Source organism: Pavona decussata, unplaced genomic scaffold, assembly GCF_977016875.1.
Source record: "Pavona decussata unplaced genomic scaffold, jaPavDecu1.1 SCAFFOLD_69, whole genome shotgun sequence".
Taxonomy (NCBI): Eukaryota; Metazoa; Cnidaria; class Anthozoa; order Scleractinia; family Agariciidae; genus Pavona; species Pavona decussata.
The window spans coordinates 416,143-433,782 of NW_028145488.1; the positions used below are offsets into that span (position 1 = coordinate 416,143).

Below are 17,640 nucleotides of genomic sequence, written 5' to 3' on the forward strand. Positions count from 1 at the left end.
TTTAGTAATAGCATGCACGCAAACTGAAGAGCAAATAAGTCCATCTTTTTTTTTTATTCGAGATAGAAGCTTCAGAGGGTAGTTGGCATGAAGTCACTCAACTTGGGCCTTCTAACCTAAACTTTAACAAATTTAACATGTTTAAAACTCAACGAGACTTATCAGCTGTGTAAAATGGAAAAACACCTTGAATTTAAGATGAACCGTGTATGCACTTTAATCAAAACTTTAATTCCCGTACTTACAAGCAAATAATTACAACTGGTGACAAAACCTTGAAGTTTGGAAGTGTATATCTGTGCTTTTTCTGACATTCCCCCAGGGTACTCCCCTATATAGGCTATAAAGGTATTTGCGGCACCAAAGGGTAACGTTTTTTGAGCCGTTTTTGTCTGAAATAAGGTATAGCTTTTAACCATTTTGCTTTGGAATAGCCGTAAAGATTTTAACCATTTTTGTCCGAAAAAGGGTATCGATTTTACAGAATCGTTAGGGATTGCAGAGACCAGGGGCGCTTTCCATTTAACCAAAATTTTCGGTTTAATTAGTTGAAATGTGAATGGTGCGTGCGGATTAAACGGAAATTTTCTGTAACAGACAGACGACCTTTGGAAGTCCCAAAGTATTCGAACAGAAATTACCGTTCCATTTGTACAAATGGTATCTTAAAATTTTCTAGTGCTCCCAAAATTTGGCCTTTACTCGATTTGCTCGCAAAAAGTAAACAAGTGCTCGCTTGCTCGTGCTCGCAAAATTTTCGCAGCTGCTCGCATGCTCGGATTGCTCGAAATTACGTAAATCGCGCTTTGTAGGTTTTTTTTGGTACAAAAATAAATGTATCTCTCCGTTACAGCCAGATTCATTGGAATTCAGTACTAAGTTCAGTTGAAGGCAAGGACAATAACATAAGTTAACGAAATTTTATACATGCCATAACCAGGATAGCGATAACATGTAAAAGTGGCGCATTCTAATAAAAACAACGTCTAAAGCTTTGCTGCTAGCGGAAAATTTACGAAGTGCTCGTGCTCGCAATAAAAACAGTGCTCGCATGCTCGCGAATGTTCGCAAAGACAATTCGAAACCCTTTATTTGTGTCGTTGTTTTGTTGCCCTATTACAGAACATGTGACGGTTCTCTAGGGAATAGTCTGTTTTAGGATTGGTCATATTTATGCATGCATTCTTTGCATTCAAGACGCTAAAGGATCGATTCTCCTGAGAATATCACCTGGTTTGTAAAGGGCACATAGAAAGAACGAGGTCTGTTTAGTCACGCAACTCTGTTTTGTTTCTATTGTTTGTTTGTCGCACCTCGATTGTTTTTCAGCCAATCTTGTGAGCCGTTGTAAGAGCTGCGTAAAACAATGACCTCATCTCCGCATGAATTGGTGTCATGCATTCGATATTAGTACAAACTGTTGTTTGACATTGGTGTGCAGCAATTTTCTTGACTTCGCGTCATTATGGGTCTCCGCGTATCAAAACAGCGTTATAGGGCTAACGGCCAACACATAGCTACGCACAAGTCTACGGATTCATTACCGACGAACGAGCAAGTTTCTCAACCACAGATATCGGCCCAAGTTCAGGAATTTGTTCACGCTAAAGAAAGAACTGAGGCGATTACATTGCCAGCCAACATAAATTCGCAAGCTCTACACGGTGGTAATCGTAAAAGTTTAAGATACAAGCTAAACCCTTCTGAGCTAGCTGCTAGTCTTCAAACGATGTTTGATTGGATTGAAGCGCTACGAAACTTTGACCACTGTCAATCCGCCGATGCATATTCTAGTCTGAGTGAAGTCGTCGACGGTTTGTATGACATGAGCTTTGATGCCGTCAAGTCTGCTGGGGCTTCTGGAGGTGAGCGATTCACCACACTTGTCGATTTTATCGTCGATATCGAAGGTGCATCAGTTTTGTACAGCTTCGCGCAGAATTGTTTTGAAGATTACTACGAGTTCAATGATAAACGAATGGAGGACTTGGCTTGTTTTGATTGGTTGTCAAACGCCTTGGGAACAACACAAAACCCTTTCTTTGATTGTCTGGGAATTATTTTAGGAACAATGCAAAACTTTTCAGATTTTCACCACGGCTTTTCTTCGGCGTGTGCAAAGGTAGGCGTGGTTTCAATGTGTCTCGAAAACATCCAACGAATTGATGCTGAAAATGTTAACTGGGAAAACGGAAATAAAGACTCGGAGCCAGTTGAAATAATAGGCTGTTGTGTTGGAATTTTACACAACATATCCCAACGACTAAGAGACCGTGAGTTATTTGCCTATAGTGAGGAAACTTTGCTTCGCTTTGCCAACGTAAAAATGCCAAGAATAGCTGCTTCATCCTTGCTTTGCCTGGCCTACCTAGTCGTTGAAGAAACCAATCATCTTATTTTAGCTGACGAGTACGTGCTTAGTTTTATTATTAAAATATTAAATGAAGCGTGGCAAACAAAATATCGCCGATCAAACGGATATTCTGCAAAGGAACTTGCAGAAGGACTGAGCCATCTCGCGATTAATGACACGAACAAGACGGTTCTGGGACATAAAGGAGCGGTGCGTGTTTTGATGGCTGTGCTCAGAACGTCTAGAGAACGTGAAGAAAAGGCAAGTGCATTGAGAGCCTTGTGGATGTTAGCTTTTGATGACAACAACAAGGAAGCCATTAGACAAGAGGCGGGAGCTTTGAAGATGTTGCGTCAGTTGCAGTACAGTAAAGATCCAGAAGTTCAAAAGGCAGCCGCGGGAGCATTATGGGAGCTGGAAGTGAAGACATCGAGAAATATGGAGAAGGGGGAAGCAACCCGTAATCACGTGATGATCAGCTACCAATGGGATAACCAGGAAGTGTTGATAGAAGTGAAAAATAGGCTTCAAGCGAGTGGATACAGAGTGTGGATGGACCTGGAGCAGATGGGTGGCTCTACACTAGAGGCAATGGCAAAGGCTGTAGAGAATTCTGCTGTTGTTCTGGTCTGTGTGTCACAGAAATACAAAGAAAGTCCTAACTGCCGATCAGAGGCCGAGTATGCGTATCAGCTGAGAAAGGACGTCATTCCTTTGATGATGCAACCTAAGTACAAAGCAGATGGCTGGTTGGGAATGCTTCTGGGAACAAAGCTGTGGTTCGACTTTCGTAGTAAGCCGGCCATTGAAGATGGTATGACAAAGCTGGTCAAAGAGTTAAAAGGAAGAGGGAAAGATGATGACGTGACAGACGGACCAGTGGAGTCCGAGATTCGTCCAGCTTCAGCAGATGCTGTTGCCGCCCCAGCTGCTGCCGTGTCTGGCTGGACAAATGAAGACGTGAAACAATGGCTGAAAGAAATTGGATTAGGAAAAGTTTGCACTGAAGATATTTCGGAAATGAATGGGCAGACGCTGATTGACCTGCAACAACTTCGTGGAGAATGTCCAGAATACTTCTACAGGTGTTTAGAGCAGAGCTTGAGGATGACAAACATGTTTGACGTATTCAAGTTCAGAATGGAGCTAGACAAGCTGTTTGGAAAGTGAATAGCATAAAGAAAAAACATTTAATTCAAATGTGGCCAAACACAATCGCTGGTTCAGTGTTAGTTGGTTTGGAACCAGGCGGATTGCATTACGGTTGATGGCGGGTTAAGATCCCGATCATACCAAAACACTCAGAGGATTAGATTTAAAAGTACCAAGGAAGAAGATGCTGGCATGGCCAAGAGATCTGCAAATTGTTAAACCTTCACGTCGCTCCAGTGGCAACAAGGAACTAGTGGACCCGCTACAAATGGGGACGTTAAAACACTGGGGGGCATTAGAAACCTTGGCAGTCATCACTCACCGTGTCATGCATTTATGCATTCGTTCGTGGGTTGGGTAGGTGAGACGAGATTAGCATGAGACTAATGGTCGCTGCTGGAGGCTCCTTCAAAAGGTGGGAGGTACAAATCTGATCTCACAACCGCAAAAACACTAAAAGACATCATTGAACAGTGGCGTGATTGGTTCTGAGTAGAAATACAGCAAAAACTAAGATTGACAAACCACAAATGAGCCAAGTCAAAATGATCGGCTTCGGAGCATGATTTAGAGTGATCTTGAATACTGATTAAAGAACGTTGCAGTAAAGCTAAAAAAAACTTGAACAGGAAGTTCCGGTATCAAAGGGGCCTGGCCAGGCCAATCTCACCTTCAGTTGTCAATCAACTACCAGAGCGTAGGCAACTAGCAAACAACATGTCTTTTTCTTCGGCTTTTACTGATAGAATTGGCTTAGTTTTCAGAATAGCCCTTGTTAAACAAATAAGAACTTGATATCTTATATTGCTGTAGTGATATTACAAAATTTTGAGGCATATTTTTCAGAGGACGCTTGAGTCAACAACTTTCCACGACTGAACGGCGTCTTAATTTGCATCTTACGCCCATAAAGGTGTGAAATGAAGGAGGGGCTTGCCCTTTTATAGCGGAACTTCTTGTTTAACAATTAACATTTTCGTGAATACGAAACATATAATTGAACTGCTGGTGGCAGATTAAATTGAAGAAAGACCCTCGCAGCTTTTTACGCTACTTAAGTAGACGCGAAAAGAAAGCCTAAAAAAATTCAGGATTGAACGGGATTCGAACCCATGACCTCTGTGATACCGGTGCAGTGCTCTACCAACTGAACTATCAAGCCAACTAGGAGCTGGTCATATTTGTGAGTTCGTAATATACCCATGAAGGATGAATAAATTAATGTTAATATATGAAATATTTGAACTGCGGGTGGCAGATTAAGTAGAAGAAAGACCCTTGCAGTTATTTACGCAGTTTAAGCAGTTGCGAAAAAAAAGCCTTGTTTTCGAATCCCGTCCAATCCTGCTTTTTTTTTTTTTTTTTTTTTTTTTTTTGATTCCCCTTGATAAGAAAAAACTATTAACATCGAACACTTGTTTTGACCTCTGTGGCGTCCGTGATGTTTGGGGCGCTGAAGTCATCTTTGCGGTGGCTATGACCAAAGTCACAAAAAGAAATTATTAGAGGTAGACTTCCTTCCTGTGATGTGTTGATTTTGTATGTTCATATTTGGTTTCCATTTTTTCCTGATTATAATTCCATTGCATTTTTTATGTTCCATATAAAATTTTCGTAACGCAAAAAGTACTTCTTATTTTTATTAAGAAAATGTAAGAGAAAGCTAGTGATTAAAGTCGTAAGTTTACATTTAAAATTTTTTATGAAACCTACAACCAGTATACACAACTGGCACAATACTGCGCGCGCAAAATTTCGCCGACACAAATTATAGCGTGTGCCAAGCCCGCCCATTTCCACACTTCGAAATTGCTATTAATATTTTACAATTATTTAGCGACGAACGTCTGGTGCAAGTTTAATGTTGGTGAAATATTCATTATGATTAAGCTAAAAAACCTTTCCTTGTTCTCTACCAGCGATATACCACTCCTATGTAATTTTCTACATTTGCTGGGTATTTACTGTATCTGCCATAATGTCCGTCTACATCGTGGAAAAGTCATTTCTTGAAATAAGCGAATCAGAACACGAAAGTCCGCCTTTACTGTTTCTTTCCATCCTGGTTTTCACAGGGGACAGTTCATCAGTAACTAAGCGCTTTTTACTACCCATCAGTTGTAGTGAATTAAAACTTGGGTAATGTTATCATAACTTCGACTGACAAAGAGTCTACAAAGAAAGACGACAAATACAGATATGCTAAATTTACAGATTCTCAAACAGAACTGTCTGTAATGAGCGATGGGCACCTGCACGTTCGGGATCAATACCACATCTCCTAAATACTAAATTTTCAACATTGCTTAAAGCCTTCTAGTCCGCCCGTCAGAATGTTTGTAGTTCTAGAAGGTCCACTGTTTTCACATCAGCCTTCCCTGCATCAATTTTGTTAAGGCGCAAAATGTTCGCGCATGAGACGCAAGTGACATGGGGTAAACAATTCTTCAGCGCTTGTCGATAGTTTGTACTGAACGTAAATAATACTACGGGATTAACAGTAGTACTAACAAAAGGAATGAAGTAGTAGACAACCATAAAAAACATTTCGAATGAGTCTCCTTTGACACTCTTAAGGAATAATAAAAGACATGAAACGGAGAAGTACGCCGTCCAACAGATGAAAAAGGAAACATTGATCGAAAGTACCGTCTTCAAGAGTCGTTCGTTCCTTTCACGTCTTCTTGAACGGACATGTCTGTTTCCTTCAATCACCGGATTTGCTCTCCTGGAGGATTTGATGATTCGGTAACTGAGAATGGAAATAATGACGAGAGGTACACAGTAAAGTAGCACAAAACCCACCATGAAGTAAATGGTCCTTGGCACCCTGTTTATGTTCATGTCCGTCTGACAGAGATATGGTCTCAGTGCTTTCGTTGCCGTTCGTGAAAAGTGGAACAGTGGGTAAATAATTCCCATTGATAAAACCCACGTTAGCAGAATGAAAACCGCCCTGATCTTTCTTGTTATTATAGCTACTTTCATGGGAAACACAGTAGCAACAAATCTGTCCACAGTTATGAGCACAAGGCTTATAATCGATACTGAATAGGATACGTACGATGAGTAAATTTTAAACTTGCAATCAAATGAAGACAATGAGTGTTGAAAAATCGAATGGCTGCTCTTTGTAAACAATGCCATATTAGTTGCCACCGAAAGTAGGTCGGAGATTGCCATGCTGGTGATGTAGTAGTTGGTGCTGATACGGAGGTTCAGTGTTTTGAGAAAGGTGATTATTAGAAGAACATTGCCTGTTACAGACACCAACGCGACAACGAGAAGGGCGACGAAGAAACCAGCCCTAAAGGTATATGGAACTTGCGTGGTGTTGTGAAGACCAAAAAACGCAGCCGAGTCGTTCATGATGGGATGTGAGCCTTCGACTGACCAAATGTGATTTCCGCTTACTTGGAGAATGGGATTCTTTGTCGCAATGTCTCGTCTTATAGTCCGCGTCTTCGGTCTTGGAGAGTTGTATTTCAAAGGAACTTTTTAAACGTTGTAATGCTTTTAAGTGAGCAGGAAGAAAAATGCAAATGAAACATGACATTGCTTCAATTAGTAGTTTTGAAGACAATAGCTCGGCGAATGGTTCCGCTATTTCTGTTTTGCTTGGAACCTCATTACGAAAGCGAGTTAGAAATTTGTCTGTAAATGAATGAAAACTAACTTTCATAATAAAACCATGCACGAAGCCCCGCCTTCATAATGACGTTCAAGACAACTCTTAAAGGGCCTATTGTCCACCCGGAACTCAATGATGACGGAAGCTGTAAGCATTGTCCTCAGCTTTAAATTAACGTTTAATTTTTTTTTTCTCATGAACTGCCTGAAGGGAAAAGTTTTCTGTTAAAACATCTGAACTTGAATACTGGCAACAATTCACTGCGGCTGGAATTTCATTTTGCCGGAAACTCTTGCATACGTAATTTCATGATTACTTCTTTTAAACGGTAACAAAAGATAAAGGGAACTTGACGACATCCAGAGCTCAGTTCAACCCTAATGTCCATTTACTTATCGGATAACTCATAATGTGTCCCATGTATTCACTTTATACTGGAAAAAAGAACACCTTTTCTTTTAAGAAAAGATGTTCTTTTTTAAAATATCTTTGTATAAAGAAACAGCATAAGACCAAAAAACATCGTTTTTCCAACCTTATCAATATACGAATTTTTTCGTGCCACAGTTCGTTGTAATTGAATGTCCAGAAACTGTGAGGAGTCTGGACACGAAACATTTGGATTCGTGAGGCTAGAATCGTTTGTGGAGTCGCAGGACTGTTGAAAAAAACAATGGCGACAAGGAGCAGCTGCGATGTGGACCTACATTTTAATGTGGAAAACTTCCAGAAGCTACTTTACGTAGAACACAGCAACTCCGTTACTTTTGTATAATGTCGCTATATTATTCCTCTTCGCCTTCGCCCCCTCCCCCCCCCCCCCCCCTTCTCCAAAAGACAAAACGATGCCAGCAGTTATAGCGCCTGAAGTTTGTGCCCAGCCTTCCCGCATGTAACATGAAGTACCTAAAATAGCCCAATTTCGATATATTAAAATTCAACCTGAAACAATAACATCACTTCGAGGCTCCGGGGAATAAATTGTAGAGTTTATAAGGGTTTATTCCCCGGAGCCTCGCAGTGATGTTTATTGTTTCAGGCTGAGCAAAGGACTTCAGGTGGCAAAGACTATTTAGCTTAAAAAATGACATGATCATCTTCTAGTAGAGTTGAGATAATTTTTTTAATAGTCTGTAGTTGTGGGGAATTGGACAGTGCAAAGTTAAGATGCCTCTCCAAAAAGGTAAAGCTCTACCGTTTTGAAGCTAACTTAGCAAACTCTACTTCATTATTGTATTTGAAATTGTGTGGTACCTTATTATTCTCTTGGTTTGTTTTCTGTAGTATATCGGTGACAACTCTCGCCTTATTTCCAACATAATCCCGAAAATGTCGCTCAAGTTTAGCTGCATTACCACTTATTACCACGCCAGTTGTAAACTCGTATGGCAATATTCGAGTTACTGTTATCCAAGACACATTGAACAAATCACTTCTGTAATGTGCTGTGTATAGATCCACTAGGATGCCATCAACTTCGCCTTGCCTAAGACCATCAACAAGCCTCTCTAGGGAGGGGAAGGTGCTACCTTTACAGAAAGGGATTGATAAAGAAAATGAAAATGTGGTTGAGATCAAAATTTTAAACTTTGAAAAATATGAAATATCACTGATTTCGGCCAGAGCGTATCGAGGGTAATAAATTTGTCGAGCCAAAGGCCCGAGCGGAGCTAAGCCGCGCGAATTCGAGCGAAAAATATATTTATATATATCGTTGAAGGTGTCCGTGCTGTTGCCTGGCAACAGTGCAAATGAACCACAAGAGGACGCACAAAGGACAAGACAGATTCGCCGAGCGAAGAAGAAGGAGACATCAGAAAACCACAGAGCAAAGACAAAAGACAACATCACTTCGAATAAACTGTCCACCCAGCCCTAGCTTCGCGAGGTTTTGCGAGTCACGTATTTCTAGTAGGAGCATGTTATGGTCTCTGCTACAAGCTTTCTTGTTCCCCGACGCTATTTAGCGTAAGGATGATTGACGGCAACAATGATCGGTTGTATGTCGCCGGTTAGGAGGCCTCAGCCAACACAGATGAAGATCAATGTTTAACTAGGTGTTAACCTCTTACTGTCACAACAATTGTTGTCGTGAACTTACTTCTGCCTGCTTTCGATATGTATCGGATGAGAATGTCATATTCTGGAAACTGAGCCAGCGAGCCGACCTGCGGAGAAACAACGCAAAAATTAGTGACGCCTTCCACTTGCGTATCCACAATCTCTTGTTCGTTACAGGGTCCAAGATCCGTAATAGTAATCGGAAGGTCTTTTAAAAATAGGTTCGACTCCTGATAGGAGCACTCGGATTTCCCTTTTCGAGTATCACTTTAAGTAATGCATCATTCTCATTCATTCACCAGGCTTAAAATCTACCACCACATTTGTTCCTTTGCGCATATGCCACACATTGACATTTAACTCCTAGCAGTATGCAGGATGTTTGACCCATGAACCTATAGTTTAATGACCTTAGCAGCCACGAGTCTCCTGTAGCTCAGTGGTAGAGCACCCGAACTAGTAATCGGAAGGTCTTAGGTTCGACTGATAGGAGTACTCGGATTTCCTTTTTTCCAAGTATGCCCTTGTCACTTTGAGTAATAAATCATTTTCGTTCATTCACCAGGCTTACAATATACCATCACTTTTATACCAATCTCTTGTTCATTCCAAAAATAGGGCCTAGCAATGTCATTTTCAGAGACTCCCATTGTTACTGGTAAACGGCTCGCTCTCAGATAGGCTAGCCTTTAATGCTGGGCAAGAGAAGGTACAATGAATGTTGTGCCCCTAGCACAAATGACACAAATAATGGATCGGAGAATTAACTCTGCAGCGTATGTTGTAGGACTTGTAGTGCTAAGTGAACCCATGAATTTTTAAATGAGCGTTAGCCGTTAGTAAGGAAATGGGAGACCACACGAAGCAAACAAAAAATATTTTCCATTTGCGGGAATTGAACCCACCATCTTCGGGTTTGATCACCATTGCTCTACCGACTGAACTAAGAGACCAGACACGAGCAAGTCGTGGGTGATCATGGTGGTAATTCACATTTCTATAGTTGTAATTTACATTTCCGCAATTACCACCATGATCACCAACGACTTGTTCGTGTCTGGCCCGGTGGCTCAGTTAGAAGAGCAATGGTGATCAAATCATATCAACATACACTGCAGAGTTAATTCTCTGATCCATCACAAGACAAGTTATCCTGGCCTTAAGACCCAGGAGGAGAGTATGGCATAATAAGCTGTTTTCTCTCATTTGCCTGGGCCAACTCGCGCGCGAGGAGAATCACTATAGCTTTGTTGCAGTAAAATAACGGCGGGAAACTGCAATTGCTAGGGAAATTGCAATAAGTTACCTTTTTACCGCGAGCCACATTTAAATGCTGGTCAAGAATCCGCACAGACATGGAGGATGTGAGAGAGCTAATGAGTAGAGAAGACAACACGATTCCAGTAAGGAACCACAAGATAGCGATGGATCGGCCTATAATTGTCTTGGGGAACCTATCGCCATACCTAGAAACACAAAACAAGGAAAAAGTGGACATCAGGTAACGGATCACGATACATGTTTTTTTAGTTTAATTCGTCTTTCGATAAAGATATGCACTCAAGACGAGACTTGGTCCATCGTCAAAAACCCCTTCATGTAAACTAACCATCTTCATCCAAAATCACCGGTGCTGTAAGGTCCTTGAGAATTCAACCCAGTTTAAATTGACCATGACTTATATCCCCAGATCTGGTCCTGTTAGATCATGTGTTATTATTTTTCCTGAGACCCAAACGTACATAGATCAACTCGGGTTGTACTTGCAACAAGTTTCCTCCTTTGAATGCTCAAAAAGTTTGTTCCATGATACAGACACACAGCTCTGCAACACGCCCCAACAGCCTTGTGTCCCGGTGTAATTGTCCCTATGGTTTGCAATCTGTAAAAACTTAAACTTTCAACCTTTTTTGATCAGACTGATCATGTTGCTTGGACAAAGCAGACGATGAAAGTTAAATTAGAAACGGCTTAAGTTTCGTCTTACCCCACGGTTGTCATGGTAACAAACGACCACCATATTCCTTCTACAACTCCTTTGTGAAAGTGTTGGAAGAAGTGCTTAGAATTGGACTTGAATTCCTAAAATGTAGAATACATATCGAATATTAAATCAAAGGTTAGAGCTATGGAATCAATTACACTGAACATGACTGCGTTCTGGCGCACGCTGGAAACGCTCATATTGATAATGAAAAACTTTAAAGAGCTCTTTCAGAAGTGGAGAATTTCGAAAACTTCTTCTTGTATGGGTAAGCAGGTGAAATGGGAGACGACTTTATCGTTTTGTTTTATACAGCTGGGGAAAAGCATCATAATGAATGCGCTTTCGACCTTTTTTGTGTGCGAGATAAAGGGAAACAAAGAATAGTATTCGTAGACAAAAGCTTTTCAGTAGTTTCCACCTTTGCGGCGACCAGATTAAAACAAGGAATATTGAAGACGACTTGGAGTGGAAGTATCCTTTGTTCGAAGCAAAGTGAGCCAGCCCACAAAACTGCTTATTTCCTCGGGTACACAAACACTGAAATACCGTGGAGTGTGTTTCAGAACTAGTTCAAAGCCCAACTAAACCCGATTAAGCAAATCCCTGGTTGATGTGAACTAATCAATGAAGATTCTTCAAAAATATTTTTGACTTGGACTTTTCTTTACCATTGGCTTAAAATTAGCTTTTAAAAATATTTTTTAACGAGCGAGATGAAAACCACGGTTAATTGAGTTTTTAACAGGGGATTAGTTTCAGTCGGCTTTCGAACAACCGGGCCAAGAATTTGTACTGAATCTTGACAAAAATAGGCAATTTTCATGGGAGGGCGGGGTTGGCGAGGGATAGCCCACACTGCCGTTGTTCAGCTTTTAGTTACTTACCACAAACCAGATGACGATGCCAGTCAATATTGCCATTACATAGCTAATTGCAAAAATAGGCCAGCATCCAAACACAGAATGACCCACATCCCGTGCGTATCCCATCGGCGTCTTCTTTCTTGTCATCACAGCAACACCAGGAACGGTTATAAGAGGAACATATGTGTAAGAGCCCCTGTATTTTGTCCTACCAATCGCCGACCTGACTGGGAAGCGGAAATCCACCGCCGCTTGGATGTCAGGCTCGAGGAGGCTTTTCGTTGTGTTCATCGTGTAAGTGATGTTCCATGTCTTGTAGCTAAAGCATGTACCGCATGAACTTTGGAGCATATGCGCCAGTATCTCTGGGATTAAACCACGTGGTTTTGAGGTTGAGTTGTCTTTGATTACGTAGGGGGGTTTTGGAATCCAGTTGGCTAACATCAAATGTGGACAACGACAAGTTTCTGAAAGATAAAGAGGGTCGTACAGGGGTATTTTCGTGATGCGTGATTAGCTGATTTTATTTTCCGTGAAACGTGAATGTAATAAATTATTCTTCGTAATCCGTGACCTGAAGGTTTTGCGTGACCCGTGAAGAGCTTGAAAATTTTCATTTCTGTGATCCGTGATTTGCTATTTTTTCTGTTCGTGAACCGTGCAAGAGACCCCCCTCTGTACAACCCTCGATAAAGGTTGTAGTTAAAGGATGCGATTTCTGGAAGTAACACATTAAGTATTTCAGGGATTGAAACGGCAACTTAACGTTGTGATATTCTGGTTACAAGCGCTTTCGATGGCGGTTAGAAGTAAACGTGATGGACAAAAAGGACTAACGCGAATAGCGATGCGGCACACTGGTTTTCCAAAATGCCACTATCTACTGTTGTAGAAACAAAGCTACTGGTTAAGCTTAGCTTTGGATGATTATGGCTTCCCTTGTCCACTTCTTTGTCAAGAAATTTAAAAATTCAGTTAGGGCAAACTTTTACCATGAACCTTTGTGCCAAAACTTTGGTAATAGGTGTTTGTTTGATGCAACAAACACGTAGGTGTAATTCAGACATCAACACATGCGCTCCAGAAAAAGGAGTCATACCTCATTGCTTGGAATAAAAAGGAAACCAAGGAGCCTGATAGCTTACCTGCAATGAGTATTTTCTCGTTGTGCACTTTTCCATCTAAACTAACAGACTCCACCTTAATCTTGTAAACGGTGTAGGTTTTCAGCCCATCCAATGACAGTTGCTTTGAATCTGCAGTTACGTTCACGGAAAACATGGACGAGTTCACCACTGGCAGACCAGCCTCGCTGACTATTTCATAGGTCACGCGATAATGTCTCAGTTGATGAATGACTTGGTCACGTGGTGCACCCCACGTGATCGTAATGCTTGACGGGCTGCCGTGGTTTGTTGCTTTCATATCAGGAAACAAGGTCTCTGCGGGTAATAGAGAAGATGCGGAGGTAATGTGCCCTTTGCATCCAACGGTCACATGGGTCAGAATCCGCCATACTGGAGGAGAGCAAGTTGCTCACTGCAACATCCAAAACATAGCGACTTAATCCAGTCAAATTTCAATTTTCTTTGTTTTGGACGTCCCACTGCATAGCTTACTCTCCAGCATGGTAAATTTTTTTTACCATGTGACCATTAGCTGCAAAGGGCTCATTACGAAATTTCGCGTGTGGTCAGAGAGTCTAAGATGAGTGTAATCCTTATAAACAATAACCTTTCCTTGCCGCGAAATTATCACGGATACTTGTCCGCAGACAACTATGCTGATGTTCCAGTCTATTTCGACGTTAAAGGTTTTTACATTCAGTTTAGATTTTCTAATTTTGTCTTTTATGGAATTTACACGAGGCGACACTAGTTTTTTAAATAGGAATTTACCACTTGCAAATATCACCTCCTAGGCCCCACATTTAAATGGTGCGTAAAGTCACGTGACGCATTTTGACCAATTGCAGACAAATGAAACCTAAGATTCGCGTTTACGGGTACAAATGAGAACAATCAAGAATTGTTTCATGTTAGCGTGCGTTTACCGAGTTTTGCATCCACGAGGGAAGCGAAACTGTAGAGGTTCCTGAAGCAATTCAGTTCTTGTTGTGCGAGCATTATCACAAACGTTAAGCTCGTGTTCATCTTAACTTGTCACCTTGTCCCTAAGCATATCCCCGACCACAAACTGTCAGCAAGTCAGCTATCCGAGACGAAAGAAGTAGATAAAAATAAGCGGAAAGGGTAGAGAATGGGGAGAGAGTGTGCTACTGAATTGACTGTCACAATCATTAAACATCTTACCTTCAGACCACGTCCACGCCTCAGTACAGCTACTCGCCTTTCCGTCGCCCTTCCTTGTAAAAGCCAAGACTCTCACGCAGAATGTTGACACCTCCCTGGATCCATTCAAGGTAACCTGAGTTTGATTAACATTCACATTCTCAGTGAACAGTAATGACCCGTCCGCCATGTTTTCGAGTAATACTTTGTACCCAAGAACAATTCCATGCACGTGGTCTGGGGGTGCTTGTTGCCAGGTAACGGAGAATGACGTGGAATTTAATGGCTTGGTGGTCACATTAATTGGAGCTTGGCTGGGAACTGAAAAGAAAGAAGTTCTTTACCGTCTTCGTCAACTATTAGCAGCTCACTTTGCTGTGTAATAATTTACATTAGTTTGCCATTGCGGCGAATAAATCCCTTACCATTTTGGTAGTATACAACTGCAGGCGCTGCGTAGCAATTTGTCATAGTACTTATTTCTACGCCTGGGTGCAGACAGACAATGTGGACTATGATTTCTTGAAAAAAAAAAACACGACGATATAGAGATCGACCTAGCGTCGAACCACAGGGACTCAAGTCTTCCGACCGAGAGTCCGACAAACCACTATACCACGGGGTTCCCAACTTCGAAATATAAAGTAACCGTATCACCATCGGAAATAACAGAAAGGTTTTAGAAAAAGGTCCAGCCTTACAACTACCATACTGTTGGTATTGCATCTTACCGTCTTCATCTGTCAATATGAAAATACAGGAACTTTCAACACCATCTCCTTTTCTTGTGAAAGCCAACATCTTGAGGCAATACCACCTGAATGCTTTTACGTCACGTAAGAGAAACAAAAATACATTAGGTCCCAGTACAGTGGCTTTACGCGGCCACTTTTCTGTTTCTTCACCATTGGGTTCCTGTTGGTGATCTACTGCACTCATGAACTTCCAGCTCAGTCTGTAACCGAGGATGATCCCGTTACAATATTGTTCAGGAACTGGCTTCCATTTCACAAGCACTGACAATGTACCTCTGTTCTCTGCAGTAATATTCTGTGGTGGCAGACCTGGAGCTGAAGATCAAAATTGGGTCTGAGGAATCGTTCACTTTTAATAAGACTCGGCTAGAAGCTTGGATTTTACACACGAGAAAACAATTGGCTTCAAAGGGGATATCTTGAATCATTTGACAAAAAGCATCTGGTGCGAAGGTCATTGAATGATTTCCATTTGTGATAAAGAAACCGTTTAATTTCGTTGTGAAGGGTTATCCACGTTCATTTTCTTTTCTGTTTATCTGATGAGAAGGTTCATCCGTGGAAATTGGAATATTCGCGGGGAGTAATGGTTAAAGATTGTCTTGGGTGGACAAAATTCCACCAACTTCGCCACTCCCAAAAAATGGACGGTTAATAAAAATCAATAATTTTTTCAAAAGATCAATAACATGGAATCTAACGAATTGCCGTTGAAACTCTAGCATTACTAGTAAACCACGAACTCTACAATGGCGGCCAAACGTTATTAGGATACGTAACATGACAGAGTCATTTCCATTCTCGAAACCATACTCTTTCTTTTCACCTGTGACTTAGGAAGGGCTCATCTTCCCTTGTGGGGTCAAGCCAAAATACTCTAGGTGTCGAGAATCAGTCCCCTCTGAATAATAATAATAATAATAATAATAATAATAATAATACACGGAACTGAATGAGCTACCATCAGTCACTGACAAATTGTTGGGCCATCACATCAACGCAACATTGTATGAACCTGACTATTAGTACTTGTAAATTGTTATCAAAATGTACAGACGAGCGCCCTTTGCATCATCTTGAATATTGGTAAAATCCAATGCTTTTACTACTGGATATGAGTATATGTATATAACCATTATATGAAATGCTGGTGAAAGATTAAATAGAAGATTTTATATGTTCATATTCATTTATTCATCCTCCTCGGGTATATTACGTACTAACAATACAACCAGCTCCCACTTGGCTTGGAAGCTGACAGTTCGTAGAGCATCGCACCGGCAGCGTAGAGGCCATGGGTTCGAATCCCGTTCAAGCCTGAATTTTTTCAGGCTTCGTTTTCGCAACTGCTCATTATAAGTTACGTAAGTAACTAAGATAGTATTTCCTCTATTTAATCTTTCACCCGCAGAACAAATATAATATAGAAAAATAGAAAAAAGGCTGTCTTACTGTCATCGTCTGTTCTTAGATGATAGCAGTCATCTTTTTCCAGGCTTGCCAATCCTGTCAGCGGTTCCACGGCTACGCAATAGCTAGTGAAAGTTTTCAAGTCTTCAAACAGCAGTGAACGGATGTTAATGCTAGCAAATTTCACGTGATTTTTGTCTTGTTTGGACTTGATAATGACTCTGTATCCAGACACATCGATTACACCAGATTCATTTCTTTCGAGTGGTTTCCAAGCTATGACAGCTGTTGAAGTAGTTATGTTGTATGCTTCTACGAGTAAGGAAGGTGCCTTCTCTAGATTGAACACAAAATAATTAGCTTTTTCCTTTCAGATAACTCGAGTGGTCGGGCTGATTTAGTGGTGAGACTCAACGTACACCGCATCAATAGAGGCTAGGAATCAGAGTCATGGGGGTTGACGAAGGTTTGAGCGAAACAGTAAGTTGAGAGCCCAGACATGCGGACTCGGGGTGTAAGCCCAGTAATGGAAAGCTATTTTGGTCTCTTAAAACTCTTATGGGCAAAGTTAATACATTGACCCAAGGTTCCAACTTGTAAAATAACTGGTGATATAAGACTTGCTTACGACGTGGGTTAAATTTTGTTGTTCGGGAGCACTTATTTTACTCTATGGGTTTTTCTTCGAGTTCTCCGTTTATTTCCCAAGAACAAGAACAACAACGTGAATCAATAAGTCAACATAGTCCAGATTTTTCATTCCTTCAATCATTCATTTATTAGCTGACCCTTTGCTCGCTCGTTGGTTTGCTTGTTCGTTTATTCACTTCCTTTTCCTTCGTTCATTTTATTCATTGAGGGGATTAATTTCATTAGGAAGATGGAAAATCTTGACTAATGAATACATGTAGGCTCCCTAGTGGGGTATAGGACACTCTAGGTGCGAAAAAGATTCTTTTCCTCATGTGTAAGAATATACGGGACACAAAAGGAGAATATTAATAATCCTAAAGGGCAACTACATGAGCTTCTTGAACATATGCATGCACTCGGTCATTACAGTTGACGCACTGTGTCAAACGATCGACGACTGACAACTTTTCAGTGTTATGCGAATTAATTTCAGCTGTTCGGAGT

The 17,640-nt window shown here is 41.1% G+C and overlaps 2 protein-coding genes across 5 annotated transcripts in view; one reads left to right on the forward strand and one right to left on the reverse strand.

Moving 5' to 3' along the window:
• Positions 1–17,640, reverse strand: part of LOC146477644 (uncharacterized) — a 36,094-nt gene that overhangs the window by 3,688 nt on the left and 14,766 nt on the right. For all 4 annotated transcript variants that reach the window (XM_085113127.1, XM_085113126.1, XM_085113125.1 and 1 more), the window contains 9 exons: positions 16,546–16,839; positions 15,070–15,408; positions 14,360–14,659; positions 13,193–13,489; positions 12,069–12,514; positions 11,185–11,279; positions 10,504–10,663; positions 9,238–9,304; positions 8,391–8,665 (listed from right to left, as the gene is read on the reverse strand). In XM_085113127.1, coding sequence (XP_084969253.1) covers positions 8,391–8,665; positions 9,238–9,304; positions 10,504–10,663; positions 11,185–11,279; positions 12,069–12,514; positions 13,193–13,489; positions 14,360–14,659; positions 15,070–15,408; positions 16,546–16,839 — 2,273 coding nt within the window. The remainder of the gene's footprint in view (positions 1–8,390; positions 8,666–9,237; positions 9,305–10,503; positions 10,664–11,184; positions 11,280–12,068; positions 12,515–13,192; positions 13,490–14,359; positions 14,660–15,069; positions 15,409–16,545; positions 16,840–17,640) is intronic.
• LOC146477645 (uncharacterized) lies at positions 516–5,420 on the forward strand. The gene has a single exon (XM_085113113.1). It carries the CDS (start codon positions 1,466–1,468, stop codon positions 3,521–3,523), a length of 2,058 nt encoding a protein of 685 aa, XP_084969239.1. The 5' UTR covers positions 516–1,465; the 3' UTR covers positions 3,524–5,420.